The following is a 26,104-nucleotide window of genomic DNA, read 5'->3' on the forward strand; positions in this document are numbered from 1 at the left end:
GCCTGATGACTTAATGTGAACAGTCACCAACCGCCAAAATCCAGACAGATGGAATACATCCCAAATTGGGGTGCATAGCAAGGTGGAGGTCAACCACCGACCAATTCAATGAAGAAAAAACAAAAAGCCAGCACCAAATGTGCACTACAGCACTAAACATTCCAAACTGTACTTATTTTAAAAAATTTTTTGAGATTTTTGGCAAAAAATTGCAATTTCTTGAGCTGCTTCGCCACGTCACGGCAAATCTCATTTGAAGCAGTCCTACACTAAAATATTTTTATAAAATGTGCCATACGGCCTCACATATGAATAGTAGAACTGCTCTTAGCAGCACTCACCTGGTCTATTTCAATCCCGTACCCATGACTGAGTCATGGCTGTGGGCGGGACAGGTCCAAGCAAATGCTGCATGAAGTAAATAGCCTGTGGACAAAGCCTGATGACTTAATGTGAACAGTCACCAACCGCCAAAATCCAGACAGATGGAATACATCCCAAATTGGGGTGCATAGCAAGGTGGAGGTCAACCACCGACCAATTCAATGAAGAAAAAACAAAAAGCCAGCACCAAATGTGCACTACAGCACTAAACATTCCAAACTGTACTTATTTTAAAAATTTTTTGGAGATTTTTGGCAAAAAATTGCAATTTCTTGAGCTGCTTCGCCACGTCACGGCAAATCTCATTTGAAGCAGTCCTACACTAAAATATTTTTATAAAATGTGCCATACGGCCTCACATATGAATAGTAGAACTGCTCTTAGCAGCACTCACCTGGTCTATTTCAATCCCGTACCCATGACTGAGTCATGGCTGTGGGCGGGACAGGTCCAAGCAAATGCTGCATGAAGTAAATAGCCTGTGGACAAAGCCTGATGACTTAATGTGAACAGTCACCAACCGCCAAAATCCAGACAGATGGAATACATCCCAAATTGGGGTGCATAGCAAGGTGGAGGTCAACCACCGACCAATTCAATGAAGAAAAAACAAAAAGCCAGCACCAAATGTGCACTACAGCACTAAACATTCCAAACTGTACTTATTTTAAAAAAATTTTTGAGATTTTTGGCAAAAAATTGCAATTTCTTGAGCTGCTTCGCCACGTCACGGCAAATCTCATTTGAAGCAGTCCTACACTAAAATATTTTTATAAAATGTGCCATACGGCCTCACATATGAATAGTAGAACTGCTCTTAGCAGCACTCACCTGGTCTATTTCAATCCCGTACCCATGACTGAGTCATGGCTGTGGGCGGGACAGGTCCAAGCAAATGCTGCATGAAGTAAATAGCCTGTGGACAAAGCCTGATGACTTAATGTGAACAGTCACCAACCGCCAAAATCCAGACAGATGGAATACATCCCAAATTGGGGTGCATAGCAAGGTGGAGGTCAACCACCGACCAATTCAATGAAGAAAAAACAAAAAGCCAGCACCAAATGTGCACTACAGCACTAAACATTCCAAACTGTACTTATTTTAAAAAAATTTTTGAGATTTTTGGCAAAAACTTTTATTCTCTTTTTTTCTTGATACCAAATGTGTATTTTTTTTAATTTTTTTAACTGTTTTATTTTCAGGGGGGCAAAAGGGAGGGTAATTTGAATTTTTAAGTGTTTTTTCTTATTTTTTTCCTATTTTTTTAAAACGTTTTATTAATATTTGCTATTTATTTTACTAGTCCCCGAGGGGGACGTTATCACTGCATAGTCCGATTTCCTGAACATTTCATAAATACTGCTTCCTGTAAGTGCTGGCGATCTGTCGGTTCTTCCAGGGAGTGCACCATGGCAGTGTCAGAGGTCATCAGCTGACCCCACGCTACCATGGAAACACATTGGCGCACCGTGATCGTGTCACGGGACAGCCCATGGTGGTGGGAAACGGCACAATCCCCACCGCGGCCATTTAAGTCGTGCTGTCACTGTTTTACAGCGCGATCTAAAGGGTTAACAGGTGCGGGTGGATCTCCGATACACCTGAGCCTGATAGCCACACATGTCTGCTGATCAGATCAGTAGACATGTGCAGAGATTTCCTCGAGCTCACCACCAGAGCCCGCAGTAACCGGAGATAGGCGACCAAAGATGTACCTGTACGCCCTTGGACCTAAAGGGGTTAAAAAACAAAAGCAATTTATATTTAATTATATATAGAAAATAAAAGTTGTAAATTTATTTACACACAACACTGCTGCATGGACAGTATATGCACGCTCAGCTCTGCTATATAAGCACATTTACATACAGTTCTGCTAAATACAATGGAGATCAAAATTATAGAACAATGTCTGATCACTTGCTTTTTTCAGAAACAATGTAATAACTTTGTCACCAAGGATGTTCCAGAGGTTTTCTATTGGGTTTAGATCAGGACACTGGGCGGCCATTTCATTGTTTCAATGTCTTGTTTCAAGGAACTGCTTTACCCATTTTGTTGTTTCAAAGGGGACATTGTCCTGCATGAAAATTGCTGGCTGATTGATTGATGAACGCAAGGAAGGAACTACGTGTTGTTGAAGAAGGTTCTGATACACACTTGCATTTACTCTGCCATGTAGCTGTATGAGAGGTCCAAATCCTGCTGCAGAAAATATTCCCCAAACCATGACACATCCTCCACCACCATTCACTGACTTCTTAATACACTTTGGGTTTAGTCTTTCCCCAGTTCATTGACGAACATAATGTTTCCCATCAGACCCAAATAAATTAAACTTGCTTTCATCGATATCTATAAAGCACTTCTCTGTCCACACTACATGCTCCTCACCAAAGGGGAGTTCAGCCTTTTGATTCTTTCTGCTAATGAGAGGTTTAGTAACTGCAGAGTGGGCTTTCAGTCCAAATGCTCTTAAACATCGTGACATTTTATGACAAGACAGATCCTTACCTTGTTCGGTGCTGACCTGGCGAGCAATTCCAGCTGCAGTGCTGAAACAATTACCCATGGATATTCCCCACATTATCCTGTCCTCTCTTGCGAGGGCGACCAGTCTTCTTTGAGGAATTGAGTTTGTGATGTTATAAAGATGCAATATTCTCGAAATCACAGACTTGGAACAAGCAACTTCTCTTGCTAGGGCTGTTAGGGTCACCCCTTTGGCCTTCATCTGGATAACCTGCTGCAGGAGTGTTTCAGTCACTTTGGAACGGCATATCATTTTTGCAAAGTCAGTGCAAACTGTTAAGTTAGGCTGCCAGTTACGTAGGGTTTGTCAGATAATTAAGAAAATTAGCACCAGGTGCCAGATTAATACCAATAACTTGCAGGGATCTGAAAGTGTTCTCTAATTTTGATCAGTGTTCTTTTACATTTATCTCATTTACATTTTATTATGTGCTTTTGAAAAAATTCAATTTCTGAAATAAGCGTAAAATCCTGCGAGTTTCGTCATGTTAGCATATAATCACATAGGACGACACAGTTAATGCAACATTTAGGAAATTGTGATCTTCTCTGTATATACACACACACTGTGCACACATCACCCCATTTTACAGTCCCTTACAGGGTGATTGATCCGATGACCTGAAAAGTCCTGGAACTCGTGGGGTGGAAGGTTCTTCAGCTGCTCACTCAGGATGTGCAGCCTCTGTGCAGGTGCCGACAGCTTCCTCTCCTGCTCTACACATCGATCAGTGTGGGGCAGGAGGAGAGAGCAGTTCTCTCTGTGATTGGGAAAGACACTGTCTCATAGTTCTCCATAACAGGAAGCTGCCTCCAGACTATAAGACACACTCACTTATCAGAAAGTTGTTTTTTTTTGTTAGAAGTGTGTCTTTTAGTCCAAAAAATATGGTAAGTTCTAAAGTAATTTACTTTTGTCATTTTACGACTGTCTGTTATGTGATTTTTGTCTAATCTGTCAATAAAATATATAATTTCTCCTGGTATGAGTTATTATTGATGGTCAATAAAATATGATTTTCCTGTTATTCATTTTTCACATTCTACGCATGATAATGGCTTCTCCCTGTGTGGGATTTTTGATGTTTAAGAAGTTCCACTTGTGTTGAAAACATTCTGAACATGAAAAAGGCTTCTTGCCTGTGTGAATTATTTGGTGTATAATAAGATGCAATTTCTGAGGAAAACATTTCCCATATTCTGAACATGAAAAATGCTTCTACTCTCTGTGACTGCTCTGGTGATAAAGAAGAGTTGATCTACGCGCAAAACATTTCCCACATTTTTCACATGAAAACGGCTTCACCTCTGTGTGAGTTCTCTGATGTCTATTAAGATTTGATTTGGAGTTAAAATATTTCCCACATTCTGAACATAAAAATGACTTCTCTCCTTTATGAGTTCTTTGATGTGTAACAAGATTTGATTTCCGGTTAAAACATTTTCCACATTCTGAACATGAATATGACTTCTCCCCAGTATGAATTATCTCATGTATAACAAGACTTACTTTCTGGGTAAAACATTTCCCACATTCTGAACATGAAAAAGGCTTCTCTCCTGTGTGAGTTCTGTGATGTCTAATAAGACTTGATTTGGTATTAAAATATTTCCCACATTCTGAACATGAAAATGACTTCTCCCCTTTATGAGTTCTTTGATGTGTAACAAGATTTGATTTCCGGTTAAAACATTTCCCACATTCTGAACATGAATATGACTTCTCCCCAGTATGAATTATCTCATGGTGAACAAGACTTATTTTCTGGTTAAAACTTTTCCCACATGCTGAACATGAAAAAGGCTTCTCACCTGTGTGAGTTCTGTGATGTCTAATAAGATGTGATTTGGTATTAAAACATTTCCCACATTCTGAACATGAAAATGACTTCTCCCCTGTATGAGTTCTTTGATGTATAACAAGTTTGCTTTTCCGGATAAAACATTTCCCACATTCTGAACATGAATATGGCTTCTCCCCTGTGTGAGTTCTATGATGTTTTACAAGGTTTAATTTGTGATTAAAATATTTCTTACATTTGGAACAAGAAAATCTCTTCTCCTCTGTGTGAATTTTTTGATGTTTAACAAATGATGTTTCGAGGGGAAAATTATTTCCATTTTTTAATCGTGAAATTGGCATCTTTCCTTTAAGAGCAGTTACTTTTCCAATGCCTTTTTTGCGACTTTTATTTATTTTAGTAGTCTGTAATGATTCAGAAGAGAGGACCCGTTTCATAGGATCAGATGATCGATCTTTGCTGTGATAAAAAGATGGGATATCTGGAATAATGGCATTCACTTTACTTGAATCCTGTGTGATCTCAAGGTCATCTGATTTATAAATTGAAGATGTCAGTTGTCCCACTGGTCTCGTGGTACAGTCATCTGCTAAGAATAAAACCTGTTATTTTTTTCATAAAATATGCTGGAAATTAATATTTTTAAACATTTCTACTTAAAATGTCCATAGAAACAGCACGTTATGTAGTAAAATAGAATTATTCACTAAGACAATGACAGCTCACAGTCTAATAGAATTCAGAAAAAAGACTGACTGGAACACCTATATGTGTGAATTAGGTGCTAGCCTAAAAATAAATGACTATAATAAGGATAATAAGCTGCATACTAACCTAATTCACACATATAGGTGTTCCAGTCAGTCTTTTTTCTGAATAGCATGCAGTTTTTTCTGACTGAGAACCCAGAACCCCACCCTATTACCAGACTCTATTTATGATCCTATATAGCCAGGAGCCTATCTGCCCATACTTGCAGATTTTTACCAGCACATAGAGAGGCACTAAGGATAGGTTCCCGAAAAATTAGAGATTACCTTGTCGTTGGTTCTCTGGCTCATTTGCATTGATCAATACATTTGCTAAACATCTCTAATACTTTCAAATATTCGTAGCAGTTTTGCAATACCATTTTTCATGTATTTCATTTTTTCCAGATAGCTAAATGTATTTTTCATTGTTCATAGTATCCCTATAGCAGTAATGCTTTACCATTTTTCATGTTTATATTTTGATAGTGGTTAGTATGCAGCTTATTATCCTTATCACAGTCTAATAGAAGACCTCATGGCATGAACCAGTGGTGTGGTGTTCAACAGTTTGTTCATTCTGCCTTCCAAATACTGGAATAAAACACCACTAAAATTGTTATGTAGGTGAATATGATACCAAAATAAACTTATAACTCTCCCACAAAAATAAGCCCCCTCTCAGTTCCATCATCTGTCAATGGAAAAACAGAGTATTGCAACATGATGACGACTCCAAACACACCTCCAAGACGACCACTGCATTGCTAAACAAACTGAGGGTAAAGGTGCTGGACTGGTCAAGCATATCTCCAGAACTAAACCCTATTGAGCATCTGTGGGGCCTCCTCAAATGGAAGGTGGAGGAGCAGAAGGTCCCTAACATCCACCAGCTCTGTGATGTCATTATGGAGGATGGAAGAGGATCCAGCAGCTCCTGTGACGTTCTAGTGAACTCCATGCCCAGGAGAATTAAGGCAGTGCTAGAAACTAATGGTGACCACAGATAATTTTTCATTTTAAGTACAAATTGGCTATTTCACTTAGAGTGTACTCATATTTGTTGATTTTCTATGTTCTCTTCCTTCTGGTTTTGACCCGGCTACCTGACTATTCTTCCTGTATGTGTTTTTTGATACTATGAAGAGAACAATTTTCTAAAATCTAGGCCCCTGAAAGTAATTTTAAAAGTGAATTGTTATCCAAAAAACAGGAATTACACCTACTGGTAATTAAAAAGAGAAACCAAGGGAAAAATTGTGAAAATATACCCTGCTGTAACTAAATAAAAGCATAGTGCATATAAACATAGGGTACTTAGTAAACACTGTTTTTGATTTAAAAAAAAAAAAGCATAAAGCCATCTCACCAACGACAAGGTGTACCCAGTTGGGACAGTACCTACACTCTCTAATATTAAACCTTTATGCACTATGCTTTTATTTAGTTACAGCAGGGTATATTTTCACAATTTTTCCCTTGGTTTCTCTTTGTCTTATGGCCAGTGTGAACATGAGCTCACAAGCTCCATGTATACCATTCATACTCCGGCGCACTTTTTTGTTTTTACCTACTGGTAATTGTATATCTAGGAGTCCATCATGACAGCACCCGAAGTGCGTTCTGGAGTGAAAGGCACGCACTGCGCATGACCGGAAGCACAGTCGCGGCCATCATGGCAGGACGCCAACAGCCCTCATGCGAAGGAGGCGGCTGGTGCCAGGAGCATTGTCCCACTCTACTGGGGCAGGGTTAGGGACTTCCCTGGAAGAGGTGTAGTCCTCGGCCCACTTGACAGGAGGAAGGAGAGAGGTGAACCCCCCAATCCTCCAGAGTCCATCTCCAGGTAGGTGCCTCACGCTGCTGCACTACCTCCTGCGTCTCTCCTGTTATTCAGACAGGAAAAATACTGAGAGGGTGAGGGTGGTAGGGGCTTTTAACCTCTCGTGTGTTTTCTGTCTGTATAGAGGATATGAGGAGAATCCTCCTATGATGCTGTCATGAGGGACATCCTGGAAAGATTTAATTGAATATATAAACACTTGATTCTAAACTTTTAAGCCTTCTAGCATGTAAAAAAAAATAAAAGGATGTTGGAAAAATTAAAGGGAGTAATTGAAAAATGCTGCCGCCCTAAAGAAGAAATAAGGTAAATGTTATTTATTATCTATCTTGTGTGGTTTCTGTTTTAAGAAAATAAAACTTTAAAGTTTGAAAATTACAACCTAAAATTCCCAGAAACATAAAGTACAATGTGTCACAGAAAAAATATCTCAGAATCATTGGATCAGAAGAAGCCTCCAAAGTTATTACCTCGTTAGGAACAGAAAAACTGGGTGCGGTAAGTGGTGAAATCAGAGTATTTTGGGCGCTAACTACTGTAGTGAATAAGGGTGAGTATAGACAACAACAAATCTACTGAAATGATCAGACTCATCAGTCTTCATCAGTAAAATAATTAGTAACGAGCGGTGACACATCTCTGGGTGATTAGAGGATGTGGCTCGGTGGATCTTATCTGTAGATTAGAGCCATCAGCCACGCACAGCTGAGGGATAGATCACGGCAGACGGGGAAGGATCTTTTTTTTGCAGTTTATTGCAATTTTGTTGAAGTTAGTCAGTTTTAAAGAAAATTGAAAAGTCAAAATAAAGGGAAACTATTGTACAGAAATTCACCCTTGGATCTCACTGGACATTTAATGTTGTCCATCATAAAAGCAAAGTTTGATCAAAAAGACTGGACCTGGTGTTGTAGGGACCAAATTATCACATTCAGCAGAACAAAATACAGAGAAGGTAGATTCATCTTATATGATGGCAGGATTCTAGGAAGGAAACAGCATCATTACCCTCCGATATCTCCTACAGGTCATCATAATATCATTCTACAAGTGATTTTCTAACTTGTCCGCACATTCTACGTACGCTGCCATTTAGATTCCTAGTTTACAGATCTGGGCGAATCATCTAACTCCAACAGAAGGACCTCCAATGCACAAAGTAATGGGGACAGATTCAATGCATTGGTTTAGAGGTGGAATGGGGACCACTTGATTGTGATATGGCCGAACTACACCACCAATAAATCAGCCACAGCCGGTGACTGAGAAGAATCTGTGACTTCTCTGCATTTAGTGGTCACTACTCACCTGGGCAGTTATCTGTAGGAATCTCCTCCTTACTCCGCTCATCACCCCTCACATATGTCTCCGTAGTATTAATATGGGGCAGATCTTCACCCTGAAACAAATATTGTAAAAGTCACAGACAGATGGAGAAGTCACATCTATGATCAGCTCTAATCCTGCCATCTCCACCGCTCTCAGTACACAAGTATAACACATATAATACTGGAGGATAAAACAAGACTGAGCACAAGACCTTCACAGCCGTCTACACATCATAGGGAGATTTCATGGCCCCTTCTCTCCATCTACCTGATGATCCTGAGGAACATCGGGATCTTCTTGGTTACAGTCCTGTGGGAGAAGAGGACGGGGACATCTCTCTGGTGTTGTCCTCTTACTGGATAGAACTGGAGGAGACACATACAGGGACTGAATTCATTCCTTACATACAGATAATTATAGGCCGTGTGTATTTAGTCCTGTCTATTACCTGGTGATGTGAGGGACTGGGGAGCCTCCATCATGACGTCCTTGTACAGATCTTTGTGTCCTTCTAAATACTCCCACTCTTCCATGGAGAAATAGACGGTGACGTCCTGACACCTTATAGGAACCTAACACATACAATGATATCGTCACCCCCGAACCCTTCATAGCGTTACTGTATAATGTCCCAGCATTCCCAGCAGTGTCACCTCTCCAGTCAGCAGCTCAATCATCTTGTAGGTGAGCTCTAGGATCTTCTGGTCATTGATGTCCTCATGTATCGGGGGGTGAGTTGGAGGCCCCGTGATTGGGCTCAGGGGTCTTCTCCATCCCTCAGACATGGGGGCCTGACAGCGCTCACTAGAGGTCTTCACTAATATGTAATCCTGGTTATGGAGAGACACAGTAATAAATCTCACTACAGATATTTCCAGAGTCCTCACCTCTCCAGTTCTGTCCATCTGTTATTCCCATAAATAAGAATGATGTAATGTGACGTCATCAGAATCTCTCACCTCTCCAGTAAGCCGGAAGAGGATCTCTAGGGTGAGGTTTAATATCCTATCCGCCATCTTGTCCCTGTCCATAGCCATCCTTCACAGGGCAATCAGGAGAATTCTCTTCTATAGAAGATCTCCACTGAGAGGATCCGATATTGTAGGGTCCTGAATGGGGAGAAGATGACGATGTAACATCATGAAGAATCTGCTGTAATAACACAATTACTGGAGATAATAAGCGGAAACATATAATGAGAGCATTCTGGGGGAACATTATACTGTGGGGGGCAGAAAGGGGCCGAGGACCCAGGGCAGAAAGGGGCGAGGACCGAGGGAGGAAAGGGGCCGAGGAACGAGGGCGGAATGGGGCCGAGGAACGAGGGCGGAAAGGGGCCGAGGAACGAGGGCGGAAAGGGGCCGAGGACCGAGGGTGGAAATGGGCCGAGGAATGAGGGCAGAAAGGGGCCGAGGACCAAGGGCAGAAAGGGTCCGAGGACCGAGGGCAGAAAGGAGCCGAGGACCGAGGGCAGAAAGTGGCCGAGGACCGAGGGCGGAAAGGGGCTGAGGACGGAGGGCGGAAAGGGGCCGAGGATCGAGGGCGGAAAGGGGCCTAGGACTGAGGGAGGATAGGGGCCGAGGACCTAGGGCGGAAAGGGGCCGAGGACCGAGGGCGGAAAGGGGCCGAAGAACGAGGGTGGAAGGGGCCGAGGAACGAGGGCGGAAAGGGGCCGAGGAACGAGGGTGGAAAGGGACCGAGGGTGGAAAGGGGCCGAGGAACGAGGGCGGAAAGGGGCCGAGGAACGAGGGCGGAAAGGGGCCGAGGACCGTGGGCGGAAAGGGGCCGAGGAATGAGGGCGGAAAGGGGCCGAGGAATGAGGGCGGAAAGGGGCCGAGGACCGAGGGCGGAAAGGGGCCGAGGACCGAGGGCGGAAAGGGGCCGAGGACCGAGGGTGGAAAGGGGCCGAAGACCGAGGGCGGAAAGGGGCCGAGGACCGAGGGTGGAAAGGGACCGAGGGCGGAAAGGGGCCGAGGAACGAGGGCGGAAAGGGGCCGAGGAACGATGGCGGAAAGGGGTCGAGGACCGAGGGCGGAAAGGGGCCGAGGACTGAGGGCGGAAAGGGGCCGAGGACTGAGGGCGGAAAGGGGCCATGGACCGAGGGCAGAAAGGGGCAGAGGAATGAGGGCAGAAAGGGGCCGAGGACTGAGGGCGGAAAGGGGCCATGGACCGAGGGCAGAAAGGGGCAGAGGAATGAGGGCAGAAAGGGTCCGAGGACCGAGGGCAGAAAGTGGCTGAGGACTGAGGGCAGAAAGGGGACAAGGACCGAGGGCAGAAAGGAGCCGAGAACTGAGGGCAGAAAGGGGCCGAGGACTGAGGGCAGAAAGGGGCCGAGGACTGAGGGCTGAAAGGGGCCGAGGACTGAGGGCAGACGGGTTTCCTCACTTCCGGCCTCTCATAGTTGGGGCGTTTGTATCTATCAGAGGAAAAGGAACAAAAACCTCACGATTCATAGAAATCAGCGAGAGAAAAACTCCAAGAAAGTCTCAGAGCTGAAGGGGTTAATGCCGCCTGAGCCCAGTAATGGGGAATCTCCACACACCTCCACCTGCAGAGCCGCACACTAGATATATAATACCCTGCACCTACCTCCACCTGCAGAGCCGCACACTAGATATATAATACCCTGCACCTACCTCCACCTGCAGAGCCGCACACTAGATATATAATACCCTGCACCTACCTCCACCTGCAGAGCCGCACACTAGATATATAATACCCTGCACCTACCTCCACCTGCAGAGCCGCACACTAGATATATAATACCCTGCACCTACCTCCACCTGCAGAGCCGCACACTAGATATATAATACCCTGCACCTACCTCCACCTGCAGAGCCGCACACTAGATATATAATACCCTGCACCTACCTCCACCTGCAGAGCCGCACACTAGATATATAATACCCTGCACCTGCCTCCACCTGCAGAGCCGCACACTAGATATATAATACCCTGCACCTACCTCCACCTGCAGAGCCGCACACTAGATATATAATACCCTGCACCTACCTCCACCTGCAGAGCCGCACACTAGATATATAATACCCTGCACCTACCTCCACCTGCAGAGCCGCACACTAGATATATAATACCCTGCACCTACCTCCACCTGCAGAGCCGCACACTAGATATATAATACCCTGCACCTACCTCCACCTGCAGAGCCGCACACTAGATATATAATAACCTGCACCTACCTCCTCCTGCAGAGCCGCACACTAGATATATAATACCCTGCACCTACCTCCACCTGCAGAGCCGCACACTAGATATATAATACCCTGCACCTACCTCCACCTGCAGAGCCGCACACTAGATATATAATACCCTGCACCTACCTCCACCTGCAGAGCCGCACACTAGATATATAATACCCTGCACCTACCTCCACCTGCAGAGCCGCACACTAGATATATAATACCCTGCACCTACCTCCACCTGAAGAGACGCACACTAGATATATGGCTGCTCTGTGCTTACAGGACCTGTGATGATGTCACATGGAGGGGAGGAGTCAGGGGTCACATGATCAGCTCCTCAGTGTAGTCCTATATTGGCGTGCACACACTGGATGAGGTGCGGTGTCAGTGGACGGTTATAGTTAACCCCTGTTGCGTATGTATGTGACCCCTGTTGTGTATGTATGTGACCCCTTCACACTCTTATTTCAATCTTTGCTTTATTGAATTCTTTATTGATAAGTTCAGGTGAGGAGAAGATTTGTTGAGCGACTTTAAAATAAAGACGTTTGGACCTGATCGGTCTTGATCACAAGTCGCTGAAAATGTGTGTATGACGTATATGGAGCAGAGTCGCATGTGTACGATGTGTACGGGACAGCGCTATGTGTGTACGATGTCTACGTAGCGGAGCTGTGTATGTATGATATCTACGTAGCGGAGCTGTGTATGTAGTGGAGCTGTGTGTACAATGTCTATGTAGCGGAGCTGTGGGTGCATGATGTGTATGTAGCAGAGCCGTTTGTGCATGATGTGTATGTAGTGGATACCCCCTTTTACCACTTTATTAATCCCCAAAACACCTGTGCAGGTCCAACATAATCCACACGAGGTCCCACGACGATTCAAGCTCTGCTACATGTAAAGTTACAGCGTGCGATCATGCCACATGACTATCCGCTATGAGGTTCATGCAGAGACTGAGCAGCGATCAGTGGTGACGTCACTTAGGTTAGCTGCGGCCACAGCTGGAGGTTCCCACGGTCCACCACTTGTGACCGCAGATAACTTGACCGCAGGTGACTTCAGAGACCTCAGCTGAATTCATTCACCGCTCATCACGCGACTCACTCAGTCTGTGCCTGAACATCACAATGTACGTAGGAAATACTTTCTATAGAAGCGCAGAATAGAGTCTTACCAGGTAAGGTATCAGATAAGCCAAGGTAATTTAAACCCAGAACTGCTGCTTTTGAATCCAGTAATTTGCATGATTTTACGCCAAATTTCATTACCACATACAGTAATGACAGTGTTTTTATTAGAAATGTTTTGGAAAAACATTGGAACATGTTATTAAATGATCCTATTTTAAAGGATGTTATGCCTCCTCATCCAGGTATCACTTTAAAAAGGGCTCCTACCCTGAGAAATATTGTAGCCCCCGCAGGTTGAGAAGTTCCATGGGTATGACGTCCCCACGGGGTCTTGGGGATTACTCGTCACTGGACCAGTGTTGGTTTGGGATGTCACAGCGGCCGGGCCTGGTTCCGTGACCCCAGCAGTGTCAATAATAGTGGGGATGGGGTGTGGAGTTTGCATTTGTGATGCCGTCTGTGGCGTGCGGCCAAGTATTAGTCGCTGCTGCGGGAGGTCTTCTCTGGGGCGGATGATCACGTAGCTTGGATGGTACAGCTCTCCACAGGAAGAGCTTAGGCCCAGGGAGGATGTTGGTTGTAGTAATTGCCTATGGCGCAGGGGTGCGATGATGGGAGCGTCGGCAGTGATGGGATGACACAGAGGTTGCAGTCAAACTTCTTTACTCACTAAGATTACACCGCCTTTGGAGTGCTGTGCTCTGCTGGTATGGGCTCCAGCCGATCCAGGATAGTTTGGAGGTCAAGGCCAGTGTTTCCTTCTGTGTGTCCTTTCTAGTGATCTTCCCTGCATCCCAGCTTCTGAGCCGTGGAACGGGTCACGTGTGGTTGCTGCACTCCTCGTGAACCCTGGGATTACCCTTCTTCCTAAGAACGCAGGTCGAGTCTCCAGCTCTGGACCACGGGCCCCTTTCTATCCTGTCTTTTTTTCCTGACATCTCTTCCTGATGCGTTCTTGACCCCCTTCATGGGTGCCAACCTGGCACTAACTGAATTCTGTGTGAGATGGCTCCTAACTTCCCCTGAAGGTGCCCCGTCTCCTGGGTTGTTGAACTAGTGGACAGGAGGTTCCATACCTCATGATGGCCACCCCCGGCACCTACCCTGGCCCAGTCCCAGTGAAAGAGCTCCCGTGTTATGTGTTGGATGTGTTATGGTGGTTTACCGGTGATGACGTCCTCCGTATCCAAGATGAATGAGGTGCAGTACCCTGTGGCGCCTGGAGCTGCAGGGGCAACACAAGTACAGTGAACTCTGTGTTGCAAGCAGGCTCATATAGATGCTTTGCAAAAAAACTGTTTATTCTGTAAGTCAATCCAACATCCAAAATTAGAGGAAATCCTTTTGCTCTTCCTCTGGTTCGGAAGATTTTCTGATAAAGGGCCGTCTCAGATGCCAGTCTAATTTTATTGTATACCTGATAGAATGTGACTGTAATAAACAGTATGTGGGCAGGACCTCTCGAACACTCCATGCAAGTGTAATAAACAGTATGTGGGCAGGACCTCTCAGACACTCCACAACAGGCTTCATTCCCACAGGCGGAATATTAAAACTCTTTTTTACTACATGGACTCTCTAGGCATTGTACGGTAGTTCAAAATAAAAATATGGCTTTAAGGGTGACCCCATCGAACAAATCCCTCCTAATACCCCTAATAGAGTGGAGGTATTAAATAAAAAGGAAACATTCTGGATATACAAATTAAACACTTTGAAGCCTATAGGTTTAAATGAGGTGACAGATCTGTGTTATTAATATAATTTTATCTATATATTTTTATTCAATTTAATAGATTTTTTGGTTTTATATTATTTATTTATATTATATTAATTTTATATTATCTTAATTCAGGTCCCGACTTTTAAATATGTTTCATTTTAATAATGTTTATATTTATACATTTACATAACTATAAATTGTATATGATTGATGTTAATGATTCATGTTTCTAATTGAGGGAAGGGGTGCGTGATTATGGGGTCCTGTGTGTGGTTATTCCGGCACTGTCCTTCGCACTGTAGTCATGCGGGAGGGCTTCTCGTTTGAAGCTTGTGAACTTTCCGTAATCTGCGCAGATGCAGTGAGGTAATTCCCACGGTCTGAACTCTATTAACCCCCACGCATGCGCGGTGTGGTACTCTCCCACGGACCTGACCTCCTGTTACCCCTCACGCATGCGCACTCATGCTTTGCTCTGGCACTCACTTTCTGAACCTTCACAGCTAGAATCACTATACTAAGGAATACAAATATATGGTGCACATCAACACTCCCCACCAATAACTAATATTCTTTAATTCAATTAAAATTAATTATTTCAACATTCCTTTTTGTTTTTAAAACTGAAGAAATGTTCATTAATTACATTCCTCCATGGATTTTTCTTCATTGCTTCCTGAGCGGCTTCATTTGCACAACATTAACACCCGCAGGCGGACCGCCACCTCCATGGCTTCTAACTGGGTCTGTTTAGGGCCTTTATACAAAAAAAATAAATACATTTAATTTTCACCCATATTGCTTTTTTTGCTTATATGAACTCCTTCTAGTACGTTAACCTCATATGTACGATTGCCGCACGCGGTCTCTGCACACACACTGTATATTATGTCTGCACTACTATATGAAACCTCTCAACACTTCTTACCCATAAGGGCTTTCCTGCTCGTGGTCTCTGAACATTCGCACTGCATATCAATTTTTGCACAACCCGTCACTATACACACGCAATTTTTTATTTTTCTTCCGTTTTCTCCTTTTCACCTTTGATAAATAATACACGATTGTGAGATTCAAAGTTTTTCATTATTTTTATTTTTTTTTCTACCTCTGTAATATCATCATCAATTTATTTTTTCACCCCTCCCTTTTTTAACACAATAAATACCATAACCTTTCTTATCTTCCCATTGTTTATCATGATCCCCTATATAGGGCTGTGGATAGCGCCTCCAGCCAGTGTATTACTACAATCCCCAGTAAATCCCACAGTTCTAGACTCTCAGCATTCTGTTATATTTCCAAGAAATATTTTTGCATTATTCCTTTTCTCTTTTTGCTTTTTGTTTTGTAATTTCTATATTGTTGCGATATTTGTTACTTCCAGGACTTTTAAAGTCGTCTTTTAATACATTATGCTTTAAATCTTGTTGCCGTTATTTGATAAGTCTATTGTCTCGCCAGAATTTGAAATACAGCGGACGGTCCTCTGACGTATATATATATATATATAAATATTGTAACGTTGCGCCCTGCAACGTGGGGGTTTCACTCGCTTGCAGCTGTGTGAGGTAGCTTCAGCAACACACGTACACAGTCTCTTCATAGAAATTCTGGCAGTTTATTAAAAACACTCAGCATAAACTGCCCTCAAACATAAACAATAAGTCCATAATGGAAGTTTAGCAACTTCCCCACTCTCTGGCTCCTGCCAGCGTACAACTCTAGCCAAGGTTCCTTCCAGCACCCAGGGCCCTCTGCAGACCCCTGTCTGTCTCTCCTCCTGGAGAGATTCGGCCCTACAGCCCTGGCCTGGCTGCACTCACCTCAGACTCAATATCAGAGCCTTGTGATCAGCCTCCATGCAGGCTGAAACACCCAGAGCTCCCGGCTCTGCTCTCACTTGTTTCCCGCACACACACTGGATATCTAGAGCCAGTCTCTCTCTAGACTGCCCTAGACACACTTCACCCAGGTTCAGAGACAGGATTGCTTTAACCCCTGGAGCCACACCCACAGGTGGTAAGGAGTGTGTAATCAGCATCACACACCCTTCCATGGCTCTGCATGTAATGCAATCCTGTGGAACCACAGGTCCCAGCCAGCTTCACATTGCAGAGCACCCACGCTTCTGCAAAACATACCGGCCCTTTGTAATACAGCCGGTTGATACCTTACATACCCTCCCCCTCTGTTCAAACCCGTAGGGGAGAACACTTGCCAATGACCTGGGGCCGCGAGACAGGGCATCCCCGCTGCCATGCCCCACCAGTTGAGAGGGCCGTCCAAGAGCAGTAGTCCCTGAGGCATCGCCCGACACTGTCACCAAACCCTGTCTGGTCAACGTAGGGTTAAAGGACGTCCCATTTCCAGACCGTTCTCTCCCTGACCCCCTCCCAGGGTCACCGTAGTAGAGAGACATGTCCCCAGTCAAACCTACAGTCTTGTCCGACCCTAGGCTTTCTCGAGTACCCCCAAGGCTACTGTCGGGAACTCTAAGCTCATAGCGGCCACTATCTACAGTACATCGTAGGTTACCACTCTGTCGGCGATTCCTTTTATCGCGCGTCTGAACTACTGGACCGACACGCCATCTTCCACTTCTTTCCCCTGAACAACGGGTGGAAGACGGCTGCTGTCCCCCACACAGTTGGCGAAGCTGCTCCTTAATTTTCAGGTTTTCTTGCCACAACCGCTCCATGTCACGTACATGGTGTACCCGATATTCAATAAGACTTCGAATGTTTCCAAGACTCTCTACAGTCCCGACACAGACGAACGGAACCATACCAGCTTCCCTGGGTATCTGGCTCTCATTAGCAGCAGGGATTCTTAATCTCACCAATCCTGATTTATTCACCATGTCTTGCATGACTCGTCCGGTTTTTCCAATGACTCTCCCCACCAGAGCCCGGGGTACTTGGACAATATCTTCCGCCAGACTCTGCGCTTTCCTTTTATACTCTAGCTGTCTAGTGGCTTCTTCCTTTTGCAGTTGGACCTGCCACTTCATACGAACACATCTGAAGTGCATGTCCTTTAGAATAGCCACCCGCTGCCCAGTAATTTCACTGGTGGACAATATCACTAACTGTTCAGCCCCTGGGGTACAGTAGACCTCACACGCTTCCACAGCTCTCTTAAATTCGTCATGCATGCACTCGGTGGCACACGCTTCTCTTAAGTCCTTAGGTATATCCACCATGCACTTGACTACAGAAGTCTCATTCATCCCTGCCACATGCTTGTCAAGTTTAGCTTCCAAAGTCAGCTCTCTTTGGGCCTCCCCTGCTTCAACATGTTTGGTCAGGATTGACACTCGCTGCTCCATCTGCTCCAAGGCTCCCTGGGACTTGGACTGGTACTCTGCCAAGCGACTTCGGAGCTCAGCCACTTCTTTCTCCAGCTCCCTTACTCGACTCTCAGTAGCCTGCCTAAGAAGTATCTCTTGTTGCAGATGGTCTTTGCTCATCCTGTTGAATGAGTCTTCACTTGCAGACCTCTCTGGTCTACGACACACTATTTCTGAGGCTTCTTCCATCTCAGCTTCAGAACGTTTGGGTTTCTTACACTCTTTACCCATGACCTTCTCTATATCCTCCATCGTAGTTTTACCAAGCAGGTCAGGCAGGCTCCCAGTCCTGGATGAGACCTCTGGTCCAGACTTCACCTCCTCAGAGGCTCTCTTCACTTCAGCGCCAGCTGTTTCTTGTTTCTTCACTGCATTATCTTCCACTTCCTCTGGGGTCTCTGCCGAGTCACCCTCAGCCTGGGTGTCACACCCTTCAACATGGCACTCTGTTCCTTTTAGAGATTTGGGGCTAAATTCGCTGTCATCCACCCCAGCACTTGGTAGTTCACCAGTCTGCTCACCACGACTGTTGGGGATTATTCCTTCCCCCACACTCTCTAGGATTCCATTTCCTATACCACTCTCGCCTGACAGACTATCAACTTCACACTTTGAAATCATAGGGACCACCACCATTACGTCCTTGGTTGGCTCCTTCTCTGCACTTGCAGCACGCTGATTTCTGTCGTCACAATGTGTCAGTTCAATCTCTGATTCCTCAGTCTTTTGTAGGATATCACCGTCTGACTCCACCGTAGCAGGTGTTATTAGCACCTTGTCTTCATTAACCAGGCATGTCACTTTCTCTGCACCCTCAGACGGCCTACACTGTGCCCCCTCTCGGAGCTTATTACGTCTTCGGCGTCGGGAGGAAGTTTTGCCCTTCTCGCCCATCTGTACCACACTGTACTCGTTTGTCACCTTACTAGAGTCAGTGTCTTTACTGGAGTCATCATCACTCCCCCTGGCATCCTGGACTATCATGTCCCCACTTAACCAGATATCTGCCTCCCTTTCTGGAGCTACCCCGTTTTTAACGGTCACACTATCGATTATTCCCTTAGTCCTTATGTCACTAAGTTGGGTCCGTCCATCATTTTCTTTGGTCACCCCTAACTTAGGACAGTCAATTTTAGGAGGTGCTATCTCCTCCTTACCACACATAACTGCACAACAAGGACCCCTTTTCACCTCCCAATGTGGTGGGGTTTCCTTTGGGCTGTTCCGGCTCTTACACAAGCAACCGTATACGTCCCCCTGCTTCCACAAGTGCACAAATAATTTAGAGTCCCAACCTATAATAATTGGGTGCAGTAAATCTGAGACTACTCCAACATCATGAGAACCACTGTCCCAGGCTGTCTTAATGACCACGCTGGATACCGGGTATTCTGTCTCATTATTGTGGGTGCAGCCGATGTGGATCTTCCTTCCAGGAATCAAGTTGACATCAGAAGTGGCCCTCACCAGGGTCACCAAGCTCCTTGAGTCTACGACCCCTGTTACAGATTCCCCATCCACTTCCACGGAACACAGACGTGGCTTCTCGTCGGATGGGTGGTCTATATTGCAAACAGGACACTTGTGGCATGAACACTGTTGTCCCTGGCTACAGTCCATCTGTGCCACTTCACCCTTGGATTTGGGATGCTCCGCACCCTTTTGGGGACCACCCCTTTATGGGACTCCACCCCCTTATGGGCAACCACCCCTTTATGGGACTCCACCCCCTTATGGGCAACCACCCCCTTATGGGCAACCACCCCCTTATGGGCAACCACCCCCTTATGCGGTTTCCATGCAATGTCCTTAGCCCCAGTTCACACCGTTTGCCCTTGTCTCCCTGGGCACCCAGTGTCCATACTGGCCCCTGAAGGGAACGCTCAAACTGGTCCATGGCTGTGACATCGCTACACACCGACAGCTCCTGCTGTCCCTGGACCAGGAACTGGTACAGCTCCTCCACAACGTCCGCAGGGACCATTCCCTCTTTTTGGCTTTTAGCCCCCACTGCTGTCACTGGACCTCCAGGCACATGCTGTTGGTGCTGCTGGCTCTGCAGCAGCTGGTTCAGGAGCTCCTCCATGCTGTAACGAAAAAGAGGCACAGGAGGGGCGCTCCAATGGGTAATACCCGGTGGTCAAAGACAGGGGGGGGGGGTTAGAGAACCACTAACCTTTCCGGGTTGTACCGCCCGTACAACCAGGATCTCCAGCCTGTGGTGTATCACTGCTCACCAAGCAGGGCATTGCAATTCCGGCTGGCCTGGAACCTCAAGTCGCTGGACTCTCGCCACTGCAGCACGGGTCCCCAACGACCGGCTGATTCACCACCAGGTGCTTGAGAGCGCTGTCCCTGTTCATGGACCCGCCGATCCACCGCCAGCTGCTTGAGTGCGCAGACAATTTTCGTGGACCCGCCGATCCACCGCAAACCGCTTCAAAAAATTTTCGTGGACCCGCCGACCCACCGCAAGCAGTCCGTATCCACAGGAATATGTCCTAGGCCGTTGCCCCTAGCAACCAGGCTGCGTTGCCCCTAGCAACCAGACCGCATGCCCGCATTCGAGACACCATATGTAACGTTGCGCCCTGCAACGTGGGGGTTTCACTCGCTTGCAGCTGTGTGAGGTAGCTTCAGCAACACACGTACACAGTCTCTTCATAGAAATTCTGGCAGTTTATTAAAAACACTCAGCATAAACTGCCCTCAAACATAAACAATAAGTCCATAATGGAAGTTTAGCAACTTCCCCACTCTCTGGCTCCTGCCAGCGTACAACTCTAGCCAAGGTTCCTTCCAGCACCCAGGGCCCTCTGCAGACCCCTGTCTGTCTCTCCTCCAGGAGAGATTCGGCCCTACAGCCCTGGCCTGGCCGCACTCACCTCAGACTCAATATCAGAGCCTTGTGATCAGCCTCCATGCAGGCTGAAACACCCAGAGCTCCCGGCTCTGCTCTCACTTGTTTCCCGCACACACACTGGATATCTAGAGCCAGTCTCTCTCTAGACTGCCCTAGACACACTTCACCCAGGTTCAGAGACAGGATTGCTTTAACCCCTGGAGCCACACCCACAGGTGGTAAGGAGTGTGTAATCAGCATCACACACCCTTCCATGGCTCTGCATGTAATGCAATCCTGTGGAACCACAGGTCCCAGCCAGCTTCACATTGCAGAGCACCCACGCTTCTGCAAAACATACCGGCCCTTTGTAATACAGCCGGTTGATACCTCACAATATATATATAGGTTCTTTCCTCTATAGTAGACTGTTGATTTTTCCTTGATGTCCTGATGAAGGAGACAGAGTTCTCTGAAATGCATCGACCTGAATAAAAGCATAAAGAGATGAAATAATCAACATCTGATTTTCTGGTGATAGTGCGGCATACACCCGATATCTCCCCCGATACATCTGAATTCGCTTTCCAGGGCTGCAGCTGCATCTTTTATGTATGTTTAGGAGCTGTGTCTGGCACAACCCTTATAGATGAATGAAATTACCTTTGCTTATTTCTTTCCTTACCTGGTAAGACCCTATTCTGCGCTTCTATCCACAATATTTCCTACGCACACTGTGATGTTCAGGCACAGACTAAGGCGGGCTTTGCACACTGCGACATCGCAGGTGCGATGTCGGTGGGGTCAAATTGAAAATGACGCACTTCCGGCATCGCATGCGACATCGCAGTGTGTAAAGCCTAGATGATACGATTAACGAGCGCAAAAGCGTCGTAATCGTATCATCGGTGCAGCGTCGGCGTAATCCATGATTACGCTGACGCGACGGTCCGATGTTGTTCCTCGCTCCTGCGGCAGCACACATCACTGTGTGTGAAGCCGCAGGAGCGAGGAACATCTCCTACCGGCCTCACTGCGGCTTCCGTAGGATATGCGGAAGGAAAGAGATGGGCAGGATGTTTACATCCTGCTCATCTCCGCCCCTCCTCTCCGATTGGCCGCCTGCCGTGTGACGTCACAGTGACGCCGCATGACCCGCCCCCTTAACAAGGAGGCGGGCCGCCGGCCACAGGGACGTCGCACGGCAGGTGAGTGTGTGTGTGAAGCTGGCGTAGCGATAATTTTCGCTACGCCAGCTATCACCACATATCGCTGCTGCGACGGGGGCGGGCACTATCGCACTCGGCATCGCAGCATCGGGCTGCGATGTCGCAGTGTGCAAAGCCCGCCTAAGTGAGTCGCGTGATGAGCTGTGAAGTTACCTGCGGTCACAAGTGGTGGACCGTGGGAACCTCCAGCTGTGGCGACGGCCAAACTGAGTGAAGTCACCACTGATTGCTGCTCAGTCTCTGCCTGAACCTCACACCAGGCGGTCATGTGCCATGATCACGCGCTGTGACTTTACATGTAGAAGAGCTTGAATCCTCGTGGGACCTCATGTGGATTATGTTGGACCTGCACGGGTGTTTTTGGGATTAATAAAGTGGTAAAAGAGGGTATCCACTACATACACATCATGCACACACGGCTCCGCTACATAGACGTCATGCACACATGGCTATGTTACATACACAGCCCCACTATGTAGATATCATACACACATAGCACTGTCCCGTACACATCGTACACATGCGGCTCTGCTCCATATACGTCGTACACACATTTTCAGCGACTTGTGTTCAAGACCGATCAGGTCCAAACGTTTTTCTTCTAAAGTCGCTCAATAAATCTTCTCCTCACCTGAGGTTATCAATAAAGAATTCAATAAAGCAAAGATTGAAATGAGTGTCTACGGGTCACATACATACGCAACAGGGGTCACATACATACGAAACAGTGGAGTACTACAACTGTCCACTGGCACCACGCCTCATCGAGTGTGTGTGTGCACGCCAATATAGGACTACTCTGAGGAGCTGATCATGTGACCCTGACTCCTCCCCTCCATGTGACATCATCACAGGTCCTGTAAGCACAGAGCAGCCATATATCTAGTGTGCGGCTCTGCAGGTGGAGGTAGGTGCAGGGTATTATATATCTAGTGTGCGGCTCTGCAGGTGGAGGTGGGTGCAGGGTATTATATATCTAGTGTGCGGCTCTGCAGGTGGAGGTAGGTGCAGGGTATTATATATCTAGTGTGCGGCTCTGCAGGAGGAGGTAGGTGCAGGGTATTATATATCTAGTGTGCGGCTCTGCAGGTGGAGGTGGGTGCAGGGTATTATATATCTAGTGTGCGGCTCTGCAGGTGGAGGTAGGTGCAGGGTATTATATATCTAGTGTGCGGCTCTGCAGGTGGAGGTAGGTGCAGGGTATTATATATCTAGTGTGCGGCTCTGCAGGGGGAGGTAGGTGCAGGGTATTATATATCTAGTGTGCGGCTCTGCAGGTGGAGGTAGGTGCAGGGTATTATATATCTAGTGTGCGGCTCTGCAGGTGGAGGTAGGTGCAGGGTATTATATATCTAGTGTGCGGCTCTGCAGGTGGAGGTAGGTGCAGGGTATTATATATCTAGTGTGCGGCTCTGCAGGAGGAGGTAGGTGCAGGGTATTATATATCTAGTGTGCGGCTCTGCAGGTGGAGGTAGGTGCAGGGTATTATATATCTAGTGTGCGGCTCTGCAGGTGGAGGTAGGTGCAGGGTATTATATATCTAGTGTGCGGCTCTGCAGGTGGAGGTAGGTGCAGGGTATTATATATCTAGTGTGCGGCTCTGCAGGAGGAGGTAGGTGCAGGGTATTATATATCTAGTGTGCGGCTCTGCAGGTGGAGGTAGGTGCAGGGTATTATATATCTAGTGTGCGGCTCTGCAGGTGGAGGTAGGTGCAGGGTATTATATATCCAGTGTGCGGCTCTGCAGGTGGAGGTAGGTGCAGGGTATTATATATCTAGTGTGCGGCTCTGCAGGTGGAGGTAGGTGCAGGGTATTATATATCTAGTGTGCGGCTCTGCAGGTGGAGGTAGGTGCAGGGTATTATATATCTAGTGTGCGGCTCTGCAGGTGGAGGTAGGTGCAGGGTATTATATATCTAGTGTGCGGCTCTGCAGGTGGAGGTAGGTGCAGGGTATTATATATCTAGTGTGCGGCTCTGCAGGTGGAGGTAGGTGCAGGGTATTATATATCTAGTGTGCGGCTCTGCAGGTGGAGGTAGGTGCAGGGTATTATATATCTAGTGTGCGGCTCTGCAGGTGGAGGTAGGTGCAGGTTATTATATATCTAGTGTGCGGCTCTGCAGGTGGAGGTAGGTGCAGGGTATTATATATCTAGTGTGCGGCTCTGCAGGTGGAGGTAGGTGCAGGGTATTATATATCTAGTGTGCGGCTCTGCAGGTGGAGGTAGGTGCAGGTTATTATATATCTAGTGTGCGGCTCTGCAGGTGGAGGTAGGTGCAGGGTATTATATATCTAGTGTGCGGCTCTGCAGGTGGAGGTAGGTGCAGGGTATTATATATCTGTGTGCGGCTCTGCAGGTGGAGGTAGGTGCAGGGTATTATATATCTAGTGTGCGGCTCTGCAGGATCAGGTAGGTGCAGGGTATTATATATCTAGTGTGCGGCTCTGCAGGTGGAGGTAGGTGCAGGGTATTATATATCTAGTGTGCGGCTCTGCAGGTGGAGGTAGGTGCAGGGTATTATATATCTAGCGTGCGGCTCTGCAGGTGGAGGTAGGTGCAGGGTATTATATATCTAGCGTGCGGCTCTGCAGGTGGAGGTAGGTGCAGGGTATTATATATCTAGTGTGCGGCTCTGCAGGTGGAGGTAGGTGCAGGGTATTATATATCTAGTGTGCGGCTCTGCAGGTGGAGGTAGGTGCAGGGTATTATATATCTGGTGTGCGGCTCTGCAGGTGGAGGTAGGTGCAGGGTATTATATATCTAGTGTGCGGCTCTGCAGGTGGAGGTAGGTGCAGGGTATTATATATCTAGTGTGCGGCTCTGCAGGTGGAGGTAGGTGCAGGGTATTATATATCTAGTGTGCGGCTCTGCAGGTGGAGGTAGGTGCAGGGTATTATATATCTAGTGTGCGGCTCTGCAGGAGGAGGTAGGTGCGGGGTATTATATATCTAGTGTGCGGCTCTGCAGGTGGAGGTAGGTGCGGGGTATTATATATCTAGTGTGCGGCTCTGCAGGTGGAGGTAGGTGCGGGGTATTATATATCTAGTGTGCGGCTCTGCAGGTGGAGGTAGGTGCGGGGTATTATATATCTAGTGTGCGGCTCTGCAGGTGGAGGTAGGTGCGGGGTATTATATATCTAGTGTGCGGCTCTGCAGGTGGAGGTAGGTGCAGGTTATTATATATCTAGTGTGCGGCTCTGCAGGTGGAGGTAGGTGCAGGGTATTATATATCTAGTGTGCGGCTCTGCAGGTGGAGGTAGGTGCAGGGTATTATATATCTAGTGTGCGGCTCTGCAGGTGGAGGTAGGTGCAGGGTATCATATATCTAGTGTGCGGCTCTGCAGGTGGAGGTAGGTGCAGGGTATTATATATCTAGTGTGCGGCTCTGCAGGTGGAGGTAGGCGCAGGGTATTATATATCTAGTGTGCGGCTCTGCAGGTGGAGGTAGGTGCAGGGTATTATATATCTAGTGTGCGGCTCTGCAGGTGGAGGTAGGTGCAGGGTATTATATATCTGTGTGCGGCTCTGCAGGTGGAGGTAGGTGCAGGGTATTATATATCTAGTGTGCGGCTCTGCAGGTGGAGGTAGGTGCAGGGTATTATATATCTAGTGTGCGGCTCTGCAGGTGGAGGTAGGTGCAGGTTATTATATATCTAGTGTGCGGCTCTGCAGGTGGAGGTAGGTGCAGGGTATTATATATCTAGTGTGCGGCTCTGCAGGAGGAGGTAGGTGCAGGGTATTATATATCTAGTGTGCGGCTCTGCAGGTGGAGGTAGGTGCAGGGTATTATATATCTAGTGTGCGGCTCTGCAGGTGGAGGTAGGTGCAGGGTATTATATATCTAGTGTGCGGCTCTGCAGGTGGAGGTAGGTGCAGGGTATTATATATCTAGTGTGCGGCTCTGCAGGTGGAGGTAGGTGCAGGTATTATATATCTAGTGTGCGGCTCTGCAGGAGGAGGTAGGTGCAGGGTATTAT

General features: G+C 46.7%; 1 protein-coding gene and 1 pseudogene across 2 annotated transcripts; one reads left to right on the top strand and one right to left on the bottom strand.

Annotated features, from left to right (window-relative positions):
• Positions 1-2,193: 2,193 nt before the first annotated feature.
• On the bottom strand, positions 2,194-12,120 carry LOC142259169 (oocyte zinc finger protein XlCOF7.1-like). Of its 2 annotated transcripts, none has more exons than XM_075331675.1 (7): positions 12,078-12,120; positions 9,602-9,751; positions 9,296-9,472; positions 9,091-9,214; positions 8,910-9,007; positions 8,622-8,712; positions 2,194-5,307 (listed from the first exon to the last, which is right to left on the bottom strand). In XM_075331675.1, the coding sequence occupies exons 2-7, from the start codon at positions 9,677-9,679 to the stop codon at positions 4,139-4,141; spliced, it is 1,737 nt and encodes a 578-aa protein (XP_075187790.1). In that variant the 5' UTR covers positions 9,680-9,751; positions 12,078-12,120; the 3' UTR covers positions 2,194-4,138. The 2 variants fall into 2 exon arrangements, with proteins under 2 accessions (XP_075187790.1, XP_075187789.1); XM_075331674.1 differs by having other exon boundaries at positions 2,194-5,310.
• A 1,054-nt stretch (positions 12,121-13,174) lies between these two features.
• Positions 13,175-26,104, top strand: part of LOC142259193 (uncharacterized) — a 65,960-nt pseudogene continuing 53,030 nt past the window's right edge.

This window comes from Anomaloglossus baeobatrachus (assembly GCF_048569485.1).
Source record: "Anomaloglossus baeobatrachus isolate aAnoBae1 chromosome 5 unlocalized genomic scaffold, aAnoBae1.hap1 SUPER_5_unloc_3, whole genome shotgun sequence".
NCBI lineage: Eukaryota > Metazoa > Chordata > Amphibia > Anura > Aromobatidae > Anomaloglossus > Anomaloglossus baeobatrachus.

Bases quoted from the DNA above. Each gene is read 5' to 3' on its own strand.
- LOC142259169 (XM_075331674.1), bottom strand. From the start codon at position 9,679: ATGGCTATGGACAGGGACAAGATGGCGGATAGGATATTAAACCTCACC. The intron at 9,473-9,601 runs GTGAGAGATTCT...CTCCATAACCAG, and splicing joins TCTTCCGGCTTACTGGAGAG to GATTACATATTAGTGAAGAC. The intron at 5,311-8,621 runs GTGAGTAGTGAC...TTTTATTCTTAG, and splicing joins TCCTACAGATAACTGCCCAG to CAGATGACTGTACCACGAGA.